At 43.0% G+C, this 22796-nt stretch overlaps 1 protein-coding gene across 2 annotated transcripts in view; it reads left to right on the top strand.

Annotated features, from left to right (window-relative positions):
• The first annotated feature begins 12904 nt into the window (after window positions 1–12904).
• Window positions 12905–22796, top strand: part of lactb2 (lactamase, beta 2) — a 23230-nt gene continuing 13338 nt past the window's right edge. The window contains exons 1-3 of one of the 2 annotated variants that reach the window (XM_052023131.1): window positions 12905–13185; window positions 15545–15708; window positions 18513–18639. In XM_052023131.1, coding sequence (XP_051879091.1) covers window positions 13010–13185; window positions 15545–15708; window positions 18513–18639 — 467 coding nt within the window. In that variant the 5' untranslated portion in view covers window positions 12905–13009. The remainder of the gene's footprint in view (window positions 13186–15544; window positions 15709–18512; window positions 18640–22796) is intronic. The other variant, XM_052023130.1, reaches the window with a different exon arrangement.

The raw sequence follows: 22796 nt of genomic DNA, 5'->3' as shown, positions 1-22796 counted from the left end.
CATTCTTTCTTTTTGTGTGATCTGTGCCCAGTGGTAGCAATCTGGCCCTGAATTGGAAGACCCAGGCCGAAACCAGCACTGTACTAAGTGGTGCACTGCTGAATTGCCATCTTTCAGGTGAGGCATTAAAACTGAGGTGTCACTTGCCCTGTTCCAGTGGATGTAAGCGATCCCATGGCTCTTTGTTGAAGAGCAGAGAGAGTTATCTTCAGTATTCTGGCCAATATCTATCCCTCAGCCAACAGCATTTTAAAAAGCAGATTATCAGGCTGATAATAAAAATAAAAACAATCTGCAAATGATGGAAATCTGAAAATAAAAATAGAAAATGCTGGAAACACTCAGCAAGTCAGGGAGCATCTGTAGAAGGAGAAACAGAGTTAATATTTCAGGTCATTTGAATGGAAAAAAGAAAAAAGACCCTTCATTCAACTGGAAAAGAGGAAAAATAATGTAGTTTTCAGTTGCAGAAAAGGTGGGATGTGATGGGTTTTGAAGGGGGGGAATATCTCTGATAAGGTGAGACCAAGTGGGCTCTTGTAGGAGTTAGAAGCACATTATACTTCTTTGTGCAGATGCTACCTGACCTGCTGAGTGTTTCCAGCATTTTCTGATTTTATTATCAGATTGATATACAGTATGTCAGCCCATGGCATAAATTGGGTTTCTCGTTTTCTATCTGCTTTACAATAGGGCCTCTACTTTTAAGAATACTTTGTTTGTTCTGAAGCACCTTGAAATTTCCTGAGGCCATGTTAGGTGGGATATGGATTTTCTTTTCTCTTGATTACACTCAAAGTCTCCCATTCCTCCAACCCAGAGTGTTTCTCCAGCTTCCATTCATATTCCCATCCCTGCAAGCCCCGTTTGCCCCTGTATTGCTTTCTCACTTGCATTCATTACTTTCTCTTCACCTCTCACTTCAATCATTTACTTCATTGTATTTATGTTTCTTTGAGGACACAAAAGGTGCAATAAAAGTGCATGTTATAACTCTCATTACTCTTCAATGAGCTTCGATTACCATCCGTTGGCTTTTCACTTCCCTGTTCTTTTGCCATTTACTTGCCGCCTTGTTAACAATTCTCCATTCCATCTGCTGCCCTTACCCCATCCCAAACAATCCTGCTAGTGGACCGTGTGGGTGTGTGTCATCCCTCCTAAATAATCATAGTCCCAGCCCTGGAATGAACCCTCATCCATAACTTGTGATCACATGTGTGATCCTTCCTACTACATATGGAATGTGGGCTCCTGTTTGTGCGGCAATTCCCATCTAAAGTAATCCGAGGCCGGTAAGAAGATTGAGAGGAATTATGGCAGAGATCCCATGATACCACACAGGATTCCTCAGTTGAGGCTCACTGCTGTGATTTGGCAGCATGATAGCCCCATTCTCACTGACAGATTCCAGCTACCTGGAGCAGCTAGGACATGACATGACCTGATTTTGGTATCTCTGGCCCAGCCTTGTCTTGACTCAACCCATCCCTACACCACTAGGTTTCTAAGAATTGGAAACTAATCCTAAAGAGGTTCATGGAAATTCTTATGAGGCCCACGTAAAGCATTCTGTTATCTATGATACTTCTGGTGAAGTTACAGTAGAAGTGGAATTCTTCAAGTTACTAAAACTAATATATATATATAGAAGAATATATGAAATGTTGAGCCTGTCCCAAATCTATAAACTCTGAAATATAACTGAAAGATTTCCCAGCTAAATGAACTCCAGCATTTATGCTCAGGTATTCTCCCATTCGTGCCGATATTCAATCTGTATGTGTTGTAAGTGGCATAGTGGAGAGTATTTTATATTGCTCTCAGTTACCTCTCAGTGGAAATGAATGGAACATTAGAACATAGAACAGTACAGCACAGAACAGGCCCTTTGGGCCACAATGTTGTGCCGACATAGCTATTTCCTCCTGCCTACAGAATGCCCATATCCCACTATTTTCCCCTCATTCATGTGCCCATCCAAGCCCTTCTTGAAAGCCCTCAATGAGTTCCCCTCCACCACCCTATCAGGCAACACATTCCAGCCATCCACCACTCTCTCAGTAAAAAAACATACCCCTCACGTCTCTTCTGAACCTACCCCCCTCTCACCTTAAATGCATACCCTCTGGTACTGGATCACTCAATAAAGGGAAAAGTTTGAAATAAACATGATTACAATATAAATAATGGAAAGTAAGTACATTTTCAAATTAATTTAATTAGTTGAAAAGCAAAAAAGATATTGGATGTTTTTATATAATTGTGGAGATTCAATGAAAAGGAGATGGTCAGTTAAAATAAATTAACATGAAGTAAAATATAAAAGAGGAATATTAATTTAGGCAATTCTGAGCATGCAGTGTTGTATAAGGAAGTAGAAGTAATGTGATGTTACTGATGGTAACTAAGGAAATGTGTTGTTTGGTAAATGATGTTGAAGTAATTTAAGGCATTGAGGAAGTGAGATATTTTTTCAGTGGTAAACAGTTTTATGTAGGTACAGTACTGTTGTAGTGGAAGGGATTCCAGGAGAATATTTTGGGTAGAGTATGAATAGTTGAATTGAGAAGGGCAATTGTAAGTAAGCCAGTAAAACCATGGAGCCTGTTCACTATTTGATTAAACATTCTTGTAAACTCCATTTATCAGCCTTTCTGAGTTGGTAGTGGGACTGAGGGGATATCTGTGATAAGTTGAAGCTTTTTGCCTTTGTCCTATCCAGCCCTCCCCCATCTTTTCCGCTACTTAAAACTAACAGATCTTTTTTTCTGTTTCACCGATCTAATAAAGGGTCTTCAACCTGAAATACTACCTCTTTTTCTCTCTCCACAAATGCTGCCTGGCCTGCTGAGTGTTTGCAGCATTTTCTGTTTTTGTTTCAGATTTCAAGTATCTGCTGTTTTTTTTTTAATTTTCATTCTTTCAGGAGGGTTGGTAGTACTATTGGGGAGGATTTAATCTAGTGTTGCAGGGGAATGGAACCTCAAAAGGAATTCAGGAAGGAAACAAAGCAGAAAAAGGAAATCAGAAAAATAGGAAACTAAATAAATAGAGAACAAAAACAAGCAAGGGGGGTTAAAGTACAGAAAAATATGAAAATTCTAAAATTAAAGATGTTCTATCTGAATGCTTTTGGCATCCATAACAAGATAAATGAATTTATGGTGTAAGTAAAAGTAAATGGGTCTGATCTCATTGCAATTACGGAAACATGGCTGCAGGATGACGAAAATAGGAAATTAAATATTCCAAGAAATTCAACATTTACGAAGGACGGGCAAAAGGGTAAAGAGGATGGTTTAGCATGATTAGTAAAAGAGATCAGTGCACTGGTGAAAAATAATCCTGGCATGACAGATCAAGGTATACAATTAGAATCAATTTGGGTCACTCTAAGAAATAGCAATTGATCACCAATTAGTAGTTATAATATTAGGATTGACATAAATCAGGAAATTAGAGGCACTTGTAAGAGGTGTAATGAAGTCATTTTGGGAGACTTGACAGAATGTGAGGCACATTCATGGAATGTGGGACACTTTTCTTGACCAATATGTTGAGCAACCAACCAGGAAAAAGGCTATTTACATCTTGCTTTATGCAATAAGTAAAAGCTTAATTGATGATCTTGTTTTTAAGGAGCTTTTGGGGAAAGTGACCATAATATGACAGAATATTAGAGAAAGTTGAAAAATGATGTTGTTTAATGCAAAACTAGGGTCTTGTATGCAAACAAAGGAAACTCTGAAGGTAAGAAAGTTGGCTGTGGTTGATTGGGAAAAACATGCCAGTGAACATGCAATGGTTAATATTTTAAGAAGTATTGCCCCTGGTGCACAAAAACATATAATCCTTTAAGGTACAAAAACCTAAAAATGAAAAGTGATTCATTTGTGGCTGACCAGAGAAATTATTTACCGTATAAACTCAAGAAAAGACTAGTAGATACCGCATGAACCCAGCTATTCACAATCTATTTATGTCATATTTTCAAGTTTGATGATACTTGTGACATAATCCATACACATTATCCTGGCTCCAGTCCCTAATCGGGACTGCTGTGCCCCTATGGGCCATGTTGCCTACTCAGTGTATGTGTTTGCTGACCCTGATTTGTCCATGTAATCGCTCCTTTTCCTGAGTCTGTGATAATGTCTGCATTACAAAATGTATCTATCCCTAGGACAGTGCCCTCATTATTTGGGCATACCCAGAAATCCTCTGGAAGGTGCACTCCCTCCATCTCAAGTACCCGAGGCTCATCTCTCTCTGCTTTCACCTCAGATTCCAGCATCTGCAGTGTCCTGGATCTTACCCCCATGCACTGATAATATAAATCGCCTCTCCAGTCATTGGCAAGGATAGATCAGTTATTGATACTGATGCCCCTGTGTCCACTAACGTGTTGCATTGCTGGCGCCCAATAAAACTGTGTTGTGTACATCTGATGGTGATCAATACTGGCAATGATAGCCACTGCCAGCTGTTTGTCTGACCTGGATGCTGTTCTCACTAGTTCTATAATTCAGTCAGCAGTAAGTGTGGGCAGAGGATTCTACTGTGGTCTCTGCCTGTTTTGCTGGGTGACTATCACACCTTCCTTCTTTGTTAGGACACTGCCTCCAACAATGGCCTGAGTGGCCACAGCTGTAAAATATCATCTCCTTTGTCCTTCTATACCTAGTGTGACAGTCCCTCACTGAGTGTCCTGGTTCCTGGCACACAAAGTAAATTCCCTGTGCCTTTACAGGGATGACATCTACTACAGCCACCTTGCAACCTCTCTTTCCTCTCCTCCTGCCTACCTCCCTCGGTCATTATACTATTGTAGAGTAGGTGGATTCCACAGCTATCCCTAAGTCTAAAACCTCCTTCAGATTTTTAGGAAGACTGGGTCATTCCAACCACGATTGTCTGCCCCCAAGTATTCCTCACAGGCCTGATGTTTACGCTCCACATTATCCATGGCAGGCTCATCAGCTTTCTGAGCCATTGACATTATCATTCCTCAATTAGAGTCATAGAGCAATACAGCATGGATACAAGTCCTTCAGCTCAAGGAGTCCAGGCTGACCATGGTGCCCACCTATCCAGTCCCAATTTCCTGCGTTTGGCCCTTATCCCTCTAAGCCCTGCCCCTGCATGTAGCTATCCAGGTGCTTCTTAAATTATACTATTGTACCTGCCTCAACCACTTCCTCTGGCAGCTCATTCCATGTACTCGCCACCCTCAAGTTGCCCCTCAAGTCCCTTTTAAGTCTTTCTCCTCTCACCCTAAATCTAAATCTATGCCCCCTAGTTTTGGACTTCCCTACCCTGGGGAAAAGACTGCTACCATCCACCTTATCTGTGCCCTCATGACTTTATAAACCACCCCCCATTCTCCTATGCTCCAAGGAATAAAGACCTAGCCTGGCCAACCTTTCCCTGTAACACAGGCCTTCTGGTCCTGACAACATCCTTGTAAATCTTTTCTGCACTCTTTCCAGTTTAACCATGTCTTTCCTATAACAGGGTGACCAAAACTTTACACAGTACTCCAAGTGCAGCATCACCAACAACTTATACAACTGCAACATAATGTCCCAACTCCTATACTCAATGCCCTGACTGATGAAGGCCAGCGTGCTAAGTGCCTTTTTCACCACCCTGTCTACCTGTGATGCCAGTTTCAACAAACTATGCACTTGTACTCCTAGGTCCCTCTGTTCCATTACACTCCCTGGTGCCCTACCATTCATAGTACAAGTCCTTACACTGTTTTGACTTTCCAAAATGCATCACTTCACACTTGTCTGTATTGAAATCGATTTCACTCCTCAGCCCACTTCCCTAACTGGTCAAGATCCCCCTGTAATCTCAATAACCTTCTTCATTATCAGCAACACCTCCTAATTTCATGTCATCTGCAAACTTACTGATCAAGCCTTGCGCATTCGCATCCAAATCAGTTATATCAATGATGATGTTTATTGGTGTTTACTGAGGAGAAAATTATGGTTGCTCAAGAGATAAGGGAAACTAGTGGAGATATTTTGGAGAACATTCATATTATCAGGGAGGAGGTGTTTGCAGCCTTGCAGTGCACTAAGGTGGATAAATCTCCAGGGCCTGACTGAGTGCATCCTAGGACTTTGTGGGAGGCTAGAGGGGAAATTGTGGAGGCCCTTGTGGAGATTTTTGCTTCATCGTTAGCTACTGATGAAGTTCCCAAAGACTGGAAGGTGGCTAATGTTGTTCCGTTGTATAAGAAAGGTAGCAAGGACAAGCCAGGTTACTACAGGCCGGTCAGCCTGACACCAAAGTTACTGAAGGGAATTCCGAGGGATGGGATCTACGAGCATTTGGATAGACAGAATCTGATTAAGATTCAGATTCACCGTGGCTTTGTGTGTGGAAAATTGTGCTTGACGAACCTTTTCGAGCTTTTTTGAAGAGGTAACCAAAAAGGTAGGTGAGGGTAGGGCAGTGGATGTTGTATATTTGGACCTTAGCAAGGCCTTTGACAAGGTCCCACAAGGCTGGTCTGGAAGGTTGGGCCCCATGGAATCCAGGGAGAGCTAGTTCACTGGATTCAAAATTAGCTCGGAGGAAGGAAGCAGAGGGTGTGGTTGAAGGTCGTTTCTCCGAATGGAGGCCGGCGACTAGTGGTGTGCCACAGGGGTCAGTGTTGGGACACTTGTTATTCATTATTTATATAAATGATTTGGGTGCGAAAGCGCAAGGCTTGATCAGTAAGTTTGCGGATGACATGAAATTAGGAGGTGTTGCTAATGATGAAGAAAGTTATTGTAGATTACAGGGGGATTTTGATCAGTTAGGGAAGTGGGCTGAGGTGTGAAATGGATTTCAATGCAGATAAACATACTCATTAAAAATCCCATCCATCCGCTGCAGCTCAAGACAAAGGCAGCCTTGCTGATCTCTGAGGGGACCTACTCTCTCCCTGGCCTCCCTTCTACTCTTAATATAGCTGTAGAACCTCTTGGGATTTTCCTTAACCTTACCTGCCAGATCCATCGCATACCTTCTCTTTGCCCTCCTGATTTCCCTCTTAAGAGTATTCTTAATCTTTTTATAGTCATCAAGGGATTCACTCGTCCCCAACCTCCTAAACACAATGTATGCTTCTTTTTCTTGACCAGAGCCTCAATATCCCCCATTAGCCAAGTTTCCCTAAACTTACCAGGTTTACCCTTCATCCTAAAAGGAACATGCTGCTCCTGGACTCTTGCTATCACTCTTAAAAGTCTCCCACTTGTTATTCATTCCTTCCCCTTCAAACAGGCTCTCCCAATCAACCTCTGCTGGATCCTGCCTAATTTCCCAAAATTAGCTGTGGTCCAGTTTAGGACCCTAACCCATGGACCTGTCCTATCCTTTTCCATCACTATCTTAAAACTAATAGAATTATGGCCACTAGTGCTCCCCAACTGCCACTTCAGTTATCTGCCCTACCTCGTTCCCTAAGAGAAGGTCCAGTATTGCACCCTCCCGAGTAGGGCCCTTTATATATTGACTCAGGAAACTTTCCTGGACACATTTCACAAATTCCACCCCTTCTAGGCCCTTAACACTCTGGGTAGTCCAGTCAATACTGGGGAAATTAAAATCTCCCACTAATACAACCCTATTATTCTTACAATTATGACCAATTTCTCCACACACCTGCTCCTCAAATTCCTGCTGACTATTGGAGGGGGGGGGGGTCTATAATACAGCCCCACTAGAGTGACCCTCCCCTTCTTGTTTCTAAATTCTATCCATATTAGCCTCATTGGATGATCCCTCAAGAATGTCATCTGTAAGTACTGCTGTTATGCCCTCCCTTATCAGAAAGGCAACACCCTCTCCTCACTTACCTGTACCTCTGTCACACCTGTAGCATCTGTATCCTGGAATATAGTGCTGCCAGTCCTGCCCCTCTCTCAGCCATGTTTCTGTTATGGCTACAACATCCCAGTCCTCAGAGCCAATCCACGTTCTGAGTTCATCTGCCTTACCCGTCAAACCTCATGCATTGAAATAAATGCAGTTTGACTGGGTATTCCTTTCCTTGCGTTTAGTGTGCCCCTGGCTATCCTGATTACTAAACTTGCTCTCACTGGCCACTGCTTCATCCCATGACACCCCTGCACAGAGTCCACCCTCCTGCCAATCTAGTTTAAACCCTCCTGTGTAGCACTAGCAAATATCCCTGCAAGGAGGAGGCTGTGGATAGACATGTCAGTATGGGAATGGGAAGTGGAATTGAAGTGGCTGGCCACTGGAAGATCCTGGCTGTTGCAGCGGACGGAGCGAAGGTGCTCAACAAACCGTCACCCAATCTGCGTCGGGTCTCACCGATGTAGAGGAGGCCGCACCAGGAGCACCGGATACAATAAATGACACCCTCAGATTCGCAGGTGAAGCGCTGCCTCACCTGGAAGGACTGTCGAGGGCCCTGAATGGTGATGAGGGAGGAGGTGTAGGGGCAAGTGTAACACATTGCACAGTTGCAGGGATAAGTGCTGGGAGGGTCATCAGTGGGAAAGGATGAGTGGACAAGGGAGCCCGAAGAGAGTGGCCCCTGCGGAAAGCAGAGAGAGGGGTGGAGAGGAAGATGTGCCTGGTGGTGGGATTCTGTTGGAGATGGTCGAAGTTGTGGAGAGTGATGTGTTGGATGAGGAGGCTCATGGGGTGGTAGGTGGTATTGGTATTGGTTTAATATTGTCACTTGTACGGAGGTACAGTGAAAAGCTTGTCTTACAAACCGATCGTACAGGTCAATTCATTACATAGTGCAGTTACATTGAGTTAGTAAAAAGTGCATTGGTGTAGTACAGGTAAAAACAATAGCAGTACAGAGTAAGGTGTCACAGCTACAGAGAAAGTGCAGTGCAATAAGGTGCAAGGTCACAACAAGGTAGATCGTGAGGTCAGAGTCCATCTCATCGTATAAGGGAACCGTTCAATAGTCTTATCACAGTGGGGTAGAAGCTGTCCTTAAGTCTGGTGGCACGTGCCTTCAGGCTCCTGTATCTTCTAGCCGATGGAAGAGGAGAGAAGAGAGAATGTCCTGGGTGGGTGGGGTTTTTGATTATACTGGCTGCTTCACCAAGACAGCGAGAGATAAAGTCCAATGAGGGGAGGCTGGTGTCCGTAATGCGCTGGGCTGTGTCCACAACTCTCTGCAGTTTCTTGCGGTCCTGGGCAGAGCAGTTGCCATACCAAGCCGTGATACATCCAGATAGAATGCTTTATTTGGTGTATCTGTAAAAGTTGGTGAGAGTCAAAGGGGACAAACCAAATTTCTTTAACCTCCTGAGGAAGTAGAGGCGCTGGTGAGCTTTCTTGGCTGTGGCTTCTACGCAATTTGACCAGGACAGGCTGTTGGTGATGTTCACTCCCAGGAACTTGAAGCTCTCAACCCTCTTGACCTCAGCACCATTGATGTAGACAGGTGCATGTACACCGCCCGCTCTCCTGAAGTCAATGACCAGCTCTTTTGTTGACATTGAGGGCAAGGTTGTGTTGTGGTTACCCGCAATAAATAGATGACCAGGAGAAGCAGAAGATTCCTCAAGAAGTTAAACTTTTATTTGCAAAGAAAAGTTGTGACAGCCAGACAGTCAGTTACCAGTCACCCTCTGACTACTGCTCTCTCTGACTGCCCCCGAGCAAAGCTTGCAGGCCTTTTTTTATACCTTTTTTCTTAGCTCAATTACATTGTTACAATCCATCATGTTCTCTCTTATCTTCACAGTTTCATCCTTCACCATTTGCCTCCTTTCACAGTTGTCTCTTGGCTCACAACCACTTGTCTTTCGCCACAGTCATTTCCTGACTCAGTCGCAGGGTGCCCCAATTATTTATGGGCATTGGGAGTACTGGTACTAGGCTACAGAACTATCAGTTATAAAACAATACTAGGCTTATTCGCTACAAGGCTAACAGTTATAAAACATTACAATGTATCTCTATTACTTATGAGTTCTAAGACTCGCTTGCAGCTGGCTTATCAGTTATGAAAACTATCAGCTACAGAACTGCTACAAAATCATTAGTTGCATTAGCCATAACAACCATTAGCTACACAATAGATCAACAGTGTCTTCCTAGGAATGGGATAACCATCTGTTTAATGAGCTACAATAAATCAAAAGTGTCTCCCTAGGAATGGGCTAACTATTTCTTTAATTAGCTATATGTTTCCCGCACTTGAGCTGAAGAAGAAGGAGGCCCAGCGGCCATCTTAAGGAGATCAGCAACCATCTTAAACACAGAGCAGACTATGAATAAAAAAAAAGTATAGCCTCTACTTTCTAAATATTCTATAGTTGTTGCCTATCCCTGTTATGTCAGGTGGGGTGATGGGGTGAGGGCAGACCTGCTGGAAATGGTGGAGATGCGGGTGGGGGCTGCATTGATAGCAGTGGAAGGGAAACCCTGTTTACCGAAAAAAGAGGACACCTCAGATGTCCTGAATGGAAAGTCTCATCATGAGAACAGATACGGCAGAGACGGAGGAACTGAGAGAAGGGAATAGCGTCCTTACAAATGACAGGGTGGGAAGAGTCAATGTAACTGTGGGAGTCAGTGGGTTTGTAAAGAAAACAGTGGGTTTCCCCCCCTTTGTTTCCCCTCATTCCTGTGGCCCCTCACCCCTTCTCTTTCCCCTCCTCTGCCCTCATGACCTTCCCATCACCTCCCTCTGGTTCCCTGCTTCCTTTCCTTTATTCCATGGTCTACTGTCCTCTCCTATTGGATTCCTTCTTCTTCCCACCCTGCCACTTGCACGGATGCTAATTCCTTTCTCTCAGTACCTCCACCTCCGGCTCATGATGAGGCTTTCATTCCAGAACATCTCGGATGTCCTCTTTTTTTCAGTAAGTGAGGTTTCCTTTCCACCACCATCAATGCAGCCCACATCCACATCTCCTCTATTCCCCACATGTCTGCCCTCACACCCCCCAACATAACAGGGACAGGGTTCCCCTTGTCCTCACCTACCACCCCATGAGTTTCCGCATCCAACACATCATTCTCCGCAACTTCCACCACCTCCAACGGGATCCCAACAACAGGTATATCTTCCCCTCCACTACCCCCACCCCACCTGCTTTCCAGAGGGATTGCTCTCTCCCTGACTCCCTTGTCCACTCGTCCCTCCCCACCAATCATCCTCCTGGCACGTACCCCTGCAACTGTGCAAAATTTTACACATGCCCCTACACCTCCTCCCTCACCACCATTCAGGGCAGTCCTTCCAGATGAGGCAGCACTTCACCTGTGTACCTGAGGGTGTCATTTATTGTATCCGGTGCTCCCGGTGCAGCCTCCTCTACATTGGTGAGACCTGGCACAGATTGGGCGACCGCTTCGTCAAGCACCTTCACTCCGTCCACCACAACGGGCAGGATCTCCCGGTAGCCACCCACTTCAATTCCACTTCCCATTCCCATACTGACATCTTTATCTACAGCCTCCTCTACTGCCAATTTGAGGCCAGGTGCAGGTTGGAGGAGTGACACTTCACACTCTGTCCTGGTAGTCTCCAACCTGACAGCATCAAGATTGACTTCTCTAACCTCCGGTAACCACTCCCATTTGTTTTTCCTTTATTACCCCCCCCCCTTGTTTTCCCTCATCCCCCCCCCTTGATTTCCCTCATTCCTGTGGCCCCCTCACCCCTTCTCTTTCCCCTCCTCTAACCTCACAATCTGCCCATCACCTCCCTCTGGTTCCCCACCTCCTTCCCTATATTCCATGGTCTAGTGTCCTCTTGTATCAGATTCCTCCTTATTCAGCCCTTTGCCTCTTCCACCTATCACCTCCAAGCTTCTCGCATCATTCCCTTTCATCCTCCCTCCCCCACTCACCAACCTTGCCCCTCTCGCTTGGACTCACCTATCACCTGCCAGCTTGTGCTCTTCCTCCTCCCGTTTTATTCTGGCTTCTGCCCTCTTCTTTTCTGGTCCTAATGAAGGATCTCAACCCGAAACGTCAAATGTTTATTTCCCTCCATAGATGCTGTCTGACCTGCTGAGTTCCTCCAGCATTTTGTGTGTGTTGCACCTGAAACATAATGTGCAGTTTTGATCTTCTTACTTAAGAAAGGAAGTTCTTGCCATAGAGGGAGTGCCTCAAAAATTTACTAGATTAGTTTCAGGGACAGTAGGCTTGCAGAGGGTATAGTCTGGAACTGTATTCTCTAGAGTTCAGAAAAATAATAGAGGTCATTGAAACATACAAAATTCTTAAAGGGCTTGACAGGTTAGATGTAGGGAGGATATTTCACATGCCTGAAAGTGGCATCACAGATAGTCAGGGTGGTGAAGAAGGGTTTTGGCATGCTGGCCCTCATCAGTCAGGGCATTGAGTCTAGAAGTTGGGAATGTTATGCTGCAGTAGTACAGGACGTTGGTGAGGCCGCATTGCAGGCTTGAAGAGTCAGATGGCTTACTCCTGCTCCTATTTCTTGTGAGTTTCACCCTCATATCACCAAACCACCTCAAGAATAGAGACAGGCAATAATTGTTAGCAAGAGGAACAAAGGACTGCAGATGCTAGAATCCAGATGAAAAACACTAATGCTGCTGGAGGAACTCAGCAGACCAGACAGCATCTGTGGAGAAAAGCAGGCCATAGAGGAAGTGCCTCAAAGATCTACTAGATCAATTCCAGGGACAGTAGGTTTGTTGTGTGCAGAGGGTATAGTCTGGGACTGTAGTCTCTAGAGTGCAGAAAAATAATAGAGGTCATTGAAACATACAAGATTCTTAAAGGGCTTGACAGGCTGGATGTTTCGGGTCAGGACCCTTCTTCAGGACTAATTGTTAGCAATACCAACCATGCTCATATCCCATTAACAACACGTGATAAGGCCCACTAGTCATTGCTACCTGAAGCTGGATGCCCTGGTGGCGCGTTGCCCTGGCCCCCGCCCTTCGTTTGCTCTGGGTCCCCGTCATGAGCGGACGCAGGTTGACCCAGTGCTGCCCGATGCTGCGCTCAGCTCCGGGAGATGTCGCTGGTGTGGGAGGGTGTGCGGAAGGCCTCAGCTCCGCTCGGCGGCTGGATGATGGCGAATCTGCCCAAAGTACAGCGGCTGTCGGCGCGGGTGGTCCGGGTGCTGGGCTGCAACCCGGGTCCGATGACCCTCCAGGGGACCAACACCTACCTGGTGGGCACGGGTCCCCGGTGAGTAAAGGCCGAGGGTGTGGGAGGGTGGTACCCGCGCCCGGCCCGAGGGAGTGGGGTTGGGAGGGACGATTGTACCGCCCGTCCACCTACAACGTACCCAGCCAGAAGATGAGGTGTTGCTATTCCAGCCTGCATTATGTCTTGTAACAGTGCAGGAGCCCACAGACAGAAAAGTCTGAGTAGGATGGTGAATTAAAGTGGCAGGCAACCAGAAGCTCAGGGTCTTAATGAGCCAAGCATTTCGTTCTAGATCATCACCAGTCTCTCCATTAAAACAATCGTAATATCTACTTGTATCTTCTACGCACCACTTTATGTCAGTAATCTTAGTCCTTAAGCATCTGTTAAAGTGAATAGTCTCTCTCTAACCCGTAACTAAACCCATTATGATCTTGCACATTCCTATTAAATCTCCATAAATTTTGCTCCAAGGAGAGCAACATCAGATTCTTCAGACGAACCTTGTAATTGAAGTCTCTAATCACTGAACCATTACAAGAAATCTTCTGCACCTAGAATATTGGCATCCTTTTTAGTGAAAGGAATTGGACGTGATGCCCTATTGTGCTATGACCAGTGTTTTATAAAGGTACTATGTAGTTTTGTTGCTTACGTACTCGTGCCTTAATGAATTTTAGGATCTTGCATGCTACTAAATACTATATGTACATGTCCTGCCACTTCCAAAGAATTTGCACATCTACCAGTTTTCTGCATTCGTACACACCCTTTAGAACCGTGTTGTTTAGATTATTGTTTTCCCTTATTCTTTCTGCCAAAATGTACCACTGTGTATGCTGTTTTAAATTCCATCTGCCACTTAACCACTCGTTCAAGAACTCATTGTCAATTGCTGTCCTTGCTTTACAACACTGCCACATTATCATATGCAAATTTTATCCTTTGCTTTCTAATCTACATCATTAATATATATCAGAAAAAAAACACTGCCCTTGCACTAACCCCTACTACCATTCAACTATGCAAAAACAAAAGTTTTGCATGACTCAACTGTGCCTGCCATCTTTTCCCAGCTACTATTGGGCAAGAGGTACAGAAGCCTGAAGTCCCACACCACCAGGTTCAAGAACAGCTACTGCCCTTCAACCATTCGGTTCTTGAACCAACTGGCAAAACCCTAATCGCTACAGTTTAGCAATACCATGACCACTTTGCAATAAAATGGACTTTGTTTTTGTTTGTTTTAATTGTATTCTCTCTTGCAAAATTTGTGTAATTTATGTTTAATTTGTTTTAATTGTGAATGCAGCTTACATGCTATGTGCCTGTGATGTTGCTGCAAGTAGGTTTTTCATTGCACCTGTGCATGCATGTACTTGTGCATATGACAATAAACTCAACTTTGACCTTTAAGCCAATTTCTTATCCAAGCTGCTACTGACTTTCTTATTCTCCTGGACCTGCATTTTGCTAACCAGTATTTTATGGAAGACTTGGTCAAATGTCTTCTAAACTTCCTTATAGATGGCCTCTACTGGATTCCCTTCATCAGCAAAAAAAAAGTAAACCTGTGCTCATTCTCTGAACTGCATGAACTTGATCTCTGCCACCTAGTTAAGTAAAATATCATAAACAGGATGCCCATGGTGTTATCCAAACTCTTTTAATTCATTTGCAGCACATGGGCACCACTGACAAGATCAGCATATGTTGCCTGTCCCTAAATGATTAGATTGCCCGAGAGGATTGTCCTCAATTGCCTTTTGAGTTACTGCAGCCCTTCTGGTAAAGTACTCTCACTTCTCTTTGGGAGGCAGTTCCAGGATTTAGACCCAATTGACAATGAGAGATTAGTGATATGTGACTTGGAGGGGAATTTGCAGATCGTGGTGTTCCCGTGAACCTGCTGCCCTTGTAATTAATCAAAGAAGTTGTGGGTTTCCCAGTTGCTGTCAGAGTAGTAAGTAACTGCAGTAAATATTATGGATAGTATGTTGCAACTGTGATGCTTTAATGGATAGAGTGATTTTTGTTTTTAAGTAGGGTGTCAGTCAAGTGGACAGTGTCTGATTTCTTGACTGCATTTTTTCACCACAAGTGGAAAGTATTTAGTTATACTCCTGGCTCATGTCTTGTAAATGGAGGAAAAGCCTTGGGGAGTTGCTTACCACGGGAAACCTAACCATTGATCAATAACATCTCCAAGGAATAAAAAAAGTGCCACATTGAAATTAATCCTTCCTTCTGACTTTTCAAATATTATTGCATGTTTATATTTAATAATTTGGTTTAGGAACTGGTACTCCATTTAGTATACTAAAGGTTAAAAATCTACTAGGTAAATTTAAAAGAAAATTTGAAGTTCTTGATGGGTATCATAATACTTTTCCTACAGACGAATCTTAATTGACACAGGCGAGCCAGCGGTACCTGAATACATCAGCTGTTTGAAAGAAACTTTGGTCCAACTGAATATCAGTATTCAAGAAATTCTGGTGACACATTGGCACTTGGATCATGTTGGAGGCATACCAGATATCTTGAAAAATGTTGTTGAAGGTGAGTCTCCCAATATGAAGGATCTTTCTGCCGCAAGTAATTGAAATTGTAGCCAAGTCTTTCTCTCAAATGTATGGCAGTGGCTCATATGAGAATGAAAGATGAAAATCAATGAAACAACAAATACTGGAAATCTGGAATAAAAATAGAAAATGCTGGAAACACTCAGCAGGTCGGGCAGTGTCTGTGGAAAGAGAAACAAACGTAATATTTCAGGACTGGGAAGGAAAAAACAAATTAGTTTTAAATTGGCAGGGAGGTGGAGAATGGATGGATAGGACAAAGGGAATATCTAGGTGTAGGCTGGGGTAATCATGGGGATAAGCTGTAGATGAAGTCATCTGGTTAATAGATTAATGAGAACAGTTAAAATGCAAATAAAAGTTGATAAATTTGCAAAATACAGAGGTGTAAAACATGCACAGCAATCAAGCTGTGCTTATAGAGGAAAAAGAAAAAGTATTGCATAGCGATGAACTGCAGTAAAACCAGCCACTTCTGTTGCAACGGAGAAAACAAATTACCTGAAATTATTACATTTGATTAAAGTCTGGAAGGCTGCAGCACACCTAAATGGAAGATGTGGTGCCATGCTTCAAGCTTGCATTGGTCTTCCGTATAACAGTGGAGGAGGCCACCGACAATTCAGAATGGGAAAAGGTTGGAAAATTAAAATGGCAGGCAAGAGGAAGCTCTAATTCACTGGTCCAGACTGAATGCAGTTGCTCCGCAAAGCAGTCACCAAGTGTGTGTTTATTTTCTCCAGTATAGAGGAGACCATATTCTGATCAAGTGCAATAAACTAGGATAGAAGAACATCCAAGTGAATCATTGCTTCCCCTGGAAGGACTGCTTAGGTTCCTGCTTGGTGGGAACAGGTGTTGTATCTCTTGTTGCTGCACTAGAAAGTGCCCTGAGAAGGGAAGTGGTTGGTGGAGATGGAAGTGTGGTCCAGGGAGATGTGAAAGCAACAGTCCCTTTGGAACGCTGAGAGATGAGAGGAGGATGCATCTCGTGGTGGAATCTTGTCAAAGTTGGTGGAAATTGCGAAGGATGAACCTTCTATTCTCTGCACCTATGCTGTCACCTCCGGTCTTCCTGCACAACAAGGATAAGAATTCCCCCGGTCCTCGCCTTTCACCCCACCAGCCTTCACACTCAACAGATCGTCCTTCACTTATCCTTGTGCTAACTCTAGCCTCAACGTGTCAGAACATATCCCTTGCCCCCATCCATCTCTCGCCCATCCTTTCTGCAACTTAAAGTAGCTCGTTTTCTCTCTTTTTGATGAAGGGTCTTCGACCTAAAACATGAACACTGTTTCTCTTTTCATAGATGCTTCCTGATATGCTGAGTGTCTCCAGCAATTTCTACACGAGATCTAGATCGCTATGTGTTTTTTTTTAATAAGGTTTAATGTGGTGAGATTTTAAAAAAGCAAATCTGTGTAGCCCAAATGGTGATTAGCATCTTTCTGAGAAGATTACTCTTAGCGATATATTGAAGCACCTAAGGATCAGGAATGACTTGGATGCTAAGTAGCTTATAGATGGTTTACCAAAACAGCAGGTGCAAATTAGATGGAGTTTAAAACAGTAAAATTTATGGTAGTTTCGTAATGCAGCTCCATTAAAACAAAATAATGCTAAATACCTTACAAGTAGGAATTTGTGTGTCATTTTATAATTCATAGTCCAGTTATATTTTAATGGATTGGATGTAGCTGTATAAATAGGATGTGTGGGGTCCCAGTGTAGAAGAATATGCATACCTTTGCTTGGTAGCATTAATTTTCATTATGCAATGAAACATTTATTGAGGTATTTTTTGTATAATATAAAAACAGAAGGAAACCACATTCACAACTTTTCTCTACCTTAATTTTCCAAGATTCTGTATTCTCCCTCAAATTCTCTAATGTCAAAGGGTAATATTAAATAGCGAAGCTCCGGAATTTACTGCCTGTAATGGCAGTGGTCAAAAACCTTAGCTTGTTTTTAACCTTGCTCAGGAAGTTGATTTTGAAGTCAGAAGTGCAAATGTAAGTAAATTAAGTTATCAGGTTTTACCAGAATTTCAGCAATGGCTCAGTTGGTAGCACTCTTCCCTCTATGTTAGAAATTCCCACTCTGCAAACTTAAAAATAATAATATAGAATTTTGCCATATTATTCTCCAATATTATTTCCTCAAGTCCAGCTTTCCTGATGTCTTTATTTACATTCAGACTGCACTCAGTCTAGTTTTTCCTGGCTTTGAACCAGGATGCCACACAGATTTCTCTCTTATCTCCTTATGCCCTATCCAACTTCATAATGCTCCTACAGTCTACTTTCCCCTTTGGTATGTCATCCATTTCTTTAACAAACGCCTTTTGGGTGAAGCCTTGACATTTTTCACATTAAAAACACTGGATAAGTGCAGGTTGTACCAAAGTAGAGCTGAGACTAAATGATGGGTTAAATGATGAGCGCTTGTGATTATTATTTATAATTCATAAAAAGAATGGAAATTGTAGAGTTCTGGAATCTTAAAATAAACAAAATATTTTTCTATTTGACCATTCAACATTATTTGTTTAATTACGGGCTGTTATATGTGAATTTAAAATGTTACTTTAATCTGAAATTATGTCATTCATTTGTCTATATTATCTGAAAAGTGTGTGTTGTGTACATTTATTGTATTTTTGAATGTATTCAAAATGAATTTTTGAGGTTATATTGACAACCAGTTCTGCAATATCATGTTGGATTCTAAATAAATTATATTTCTGTTTATTAATGTCTGTTTATATGTTATAAGATGGTGATGTTCAGATTAGCAAACTCCCAAACAAGTCATCTCAAAAAGAAGTGATTGGAAATGGTGAAAGCCACTATACGTATCTAAAGGATGGAGATGTGTTGGAGACTGAGGGAGCCACACTGAGGTATTCTTGGAAAAAATGTTACCTTCTTAATGAGGATATTTTAATTGTTCTTTACATTTGCAATTCTGATTCAATTATTTTTGATTAATAGCAAAGTATTAATTGTTGTAAGATGAAGTAATTGAAATAGTACGAGTAATTAGTCACCTTAGTACAGTATTGGGCCTGGGAGAAACCAGGTAGTATTAAGGTGAAGGTGCGAGGTGAATTGAAATGTACAGGCTTTCATTGTTTTACTTTTCCTCTCTTTTAAACAAAAAATCTTCCAACTCTTAAATTCTCCCATCCATATTCTTCGCTATCCCCTTGAAGTTGTCATTTGATGTGGCTTTATTGGTCCAATTGTGGCAATAACGGAAAAGCAATCTAATAGTTTTGTGTTTTATCCATATTCCCTTTCCAGGCCCCACCCTGTATCCGTTCCTGGAAAAAATACTCCCCAGTCCCTTGCCAATCTGTGTTTATGTTCTCGGCTATGTATCCTCTGACCCACTCATCATTTTCTGCCAAAGGGTAGATTCTAGTGCCCTTAATACGTTTATCCCCATTAAAACAGTTATGTTCTGTCATCTTAGTCATACTCTTCCATTAAATCCAAGCAATATTTGTTTGAACGTCTTCAGTAGAAAACTTCTTCAATCATCCATCTCCTGATTTACTGAACTATATTATTGGGTCTTACTAACCATTACTGAAACCTCATTATTCAAAGTTTATTCAGGAATATGAAAATATCTTCCAATTTTTTTTTATCATAGAGGTTGAGATTCAGCCGCTCCCCTTTTGTCCATCGGCCAAACCTCCCCAAGTACTTCCTGCTGCCCTAGTTCTGAGAGCAGTACTAGCTCTGGATTCCTTCCTACATCGTTTTTTGCTGTCTCTCACTTCTCGGCGGTTGCTCACTCCACATAGTTCTGCTTGGGAATAAAACTAAATCTGAGCATGTAATTTATTAATTGCATAATTTATTTTTGATACCCAACATAATCTAAACCAGTTGCAAAGAGTTTGGTTTGGTCAGTTTTGGGTCAGGTAACCGGCCTTTAGCGAGCATGTGGGAGATTTTGTGGCGATAAACAGATACAGGGGAAAATAACCAAGCTGTAATCAAGATACATGCAATTCAAAAGCTTTCAAGGAGTTATCTGGGGAGGATTTATCATGGTGCCCCCTTCTATATCCCCCTTTATTGCCATAAAGCAAGCTGTTTCTATCTGCCACTTTGTGATCAACCATGCATTAGCTCTGGATCCAGGTGCAATTAAACACAGTCTATATAAATGAGGAAAAAGAGTAGTGAGGTCATGGACCGTATCTGGATAACGGAGGAGGAAGTGCTTGCTGTCTTGAGGTGAATTAGGGTGGATAAATCCCCAGGGCCTGACGAGTTGTCCCCTCGGACCTAGTGCAGAAATTGCAGGGGCCCTGGCAGAGATATTTAGAATGTCCTTAGCCACAGGTGAGGTGCAGGAGGACTGGAGGATAGTTAATGTTGTTCCGTTGTTTAAGAAAGGCTCTAAGAATAAGCCAGAAAATTATAGGCTGGTGAGCCGGATCAGTTGTGGGTAAATTATTGGAAAGTATTCTGAGGGACAGGATATATAAGTATTTGGATAGACAGGGCCTGATTAGGTTTATTATTATTATTATTGGTTTATTATTGTCACTTGTACTGAGGTACAGTGAAAAGCTTGTCTTACAAACCAATCGTACAGGTCAATTCATTCCACAGTGTAGTTACATTGAGTTAGTACAAAGTGCATTGATGTAGTACAGGTAAAAACAATAACAGTACAGAGTAAGGTGTCACAGCTACAGAGAAAGTGCAGTGCAATAAGATGCAAGGTCACAACGAGGTAGATCATGAGGTCAGAGTCCATCTCATTGTATAAGGGAACCGTTCAATAGTCTTATCACAGTGGGGTAGAAGCTGTCCTTAAGTCTGGTGGTACGTGCCCTCAGGCTCCTGTATCTTCTACCCAATGGAAGAGGAGAGAAGAGAGAATGTCCCGGGTGGGTGGGGTCTTTGATTATGCTGGCTGCTGCAACAAGACAACGAGAGGTAAAGACAGAGTCCAAGGAGGGGAGGCTGGTGTCCGTGATGCACTGGGCTGTGTCCACAACTCTCTGCAGCTTCTTGCGGTCCTGGGCAGAGCAGTTGCCGTACCAAGCCATGATACATCCAGATAGGATGCTTTCTATGGTGCATTGGTAAAAGTTGGTGAGAGTCAAAGGGGACAAACCAAATTTCTTTAACCTCCTGTGGAAGTAGAGGCGCTGGTGAGCTTTCTTGGCCGTGGCATCTACGTGATTTGACCAGGACAGGCTGTTGGTGATGTTCACTCCCAGGAACTTGAAGCTCTCAACCCTCTTGACCTCAGCACCATTGATGTAGACAGGTGCATGTACACTGCCCCCTTTCCTGAAGTCAATGACCAGCTCTTTTGTTTTGTTGACATTGAGGGAAAGGTTGTTGTCATGACACCATTCCACTAAGCTCTCTATCTCCTTCCTGTACTCCGACTCATCGCTGTTTGAGATACGACCTACAACGGTGGTATCATCTGCAAACTTGCAGATAGTCAACATGGCTTTGTGCGTGGCAGGTCATGTCTAACCAATCTTATAGAGTTTTTCAAGGAGGTTACCAGGAAGGTTGATCAAGGAAAGGTAGTGGATGTTGTCTACATGGACTTTAGCAAGGCCTTTGACAAAGTCTCGCATGGGAGACGGCTCCAGAAGGTTAAGTCACTTGGCATTCAGGATGAAGTAGTGAAATGGATTGAAATTTGAATTTGTGGGAGAAGCCAGAGAATGGTAGTAAATGGTTGTCTCTCTGATTGGAGGCCTGTGACTAGTGGTGTGCTGCAGGGACTGGTGCTGGGTCCGTTGTTGTTTATCATCTTTATTAATGATATAGGTGATAATGTGTAAACTGGATCAGCAAATCTGCAGAAGACAGCAAGATTGGGGGCATAGTGGACAGGGAGGAAGGCTATCAAAGCTTGCAAAGTGATCTGGACCAGCTGGGAAAATGGTCTGAAAAATGGCCGATGGAATTTAATGCAGACAAGTGTGAGGTGATGCACTTTGGGAGGACAAACCAGGGTTACATAGTGAATGGTAGGGCACTGAGGTGTGTGGTAGAACAAAGGGACCTGGAAATACAGATCCATAATTCCTTGAAAGTGGCATCACATGTAGATAGGGTCGTAAAGAGAGCTTTTGGCACATTGGCCTTCATAAATCAGGGCATTGAGTACAGGAGTTGGGATGTTATGTTGAAGTTGTATAAGACATTGGTGAGGGTGAATTTAGAGTATTTTGTGCAGTTCTGGTCACCTATCTAGAGGAAAGATATCAATAAGCTTGAAGGAGTGCAGAGAATAGGGAATTGAGTTATAGGGAAAGTTTGAATAGGTTAGGACTTTATTCCCTGGAGCACAGGTGAATGAGAGGAGATATTATAGAGGTATACAAAATTATGAGGGGTATAGATAGGGTGAATGCATGCAGGCTTTCTCCCCTCCGGTTGGGTGAGACTAGAGCTAAGGGACATAGGTTTAGGGTGAAAGGTGAAATACTTGAGGGGATTCTGAGGGGGATCTACTTCACTCAGAGGGTGGTGCAAGTGTGGAATGAGCTGCCAGCAGAAGTGGTGGATGCGAGTTCAGTTGTAACATTTAAGAGAAGTTTGGATAGGTGCATGGATGAGAAGGGTATGGAGGGCTATGGTCTGGGTACAGGTAGATGGGACTAAGCGAAAAAACCAGGCTGGCATGGACTAGATGGGCTGAAGGTCCTGATTCTGTGCTGTCATGCTCTATGACTCCATGATTGGAAAACTACCAATGTAACGCCCCTATTCAAGAAAGGAAGGAGTTAGAAAATGACAGGCCAACTAGCCCAACATGTATTGTTGGTAAAATGTTAGAATCAATTATTATGGAAGTAATAGCAGCATATTTGCATAATCTAATGAAAAGTCTGCATGAAGAGGAAATTACGTCTGACAAATGTATTCATTTTTTTGAGGAAATCTCTACCAGAGTGGATAGAAGGGAACTAGTAAATGTATTTGAGCAATCTGAAAGCATTTAACAAAGTGCTTGACAAAAGGTTAAGTCACAAAATAACAACTCAAACTGTTGGAAGTA

This window comes from Pristis pectinata, chromosome 9, assembly GCF_009764475.1.
Source record: "Pristis pectinata isolate sPriPec2 chromosome 9, sPriPec2.1.pri, whole genome shotgun sequence".
Lineage (NCBI taxonomy): Eukaryota > Metazoa > Chordata > Chondrichthyes > Rhinopristiformes > Pristidae > Pristis > Pristis pectinata.
The sequence above is the reverse complement of the archived record's forward strand: the minus strand, read 5'-3'. Positions and strand labels throughout refer to the sequence as shown.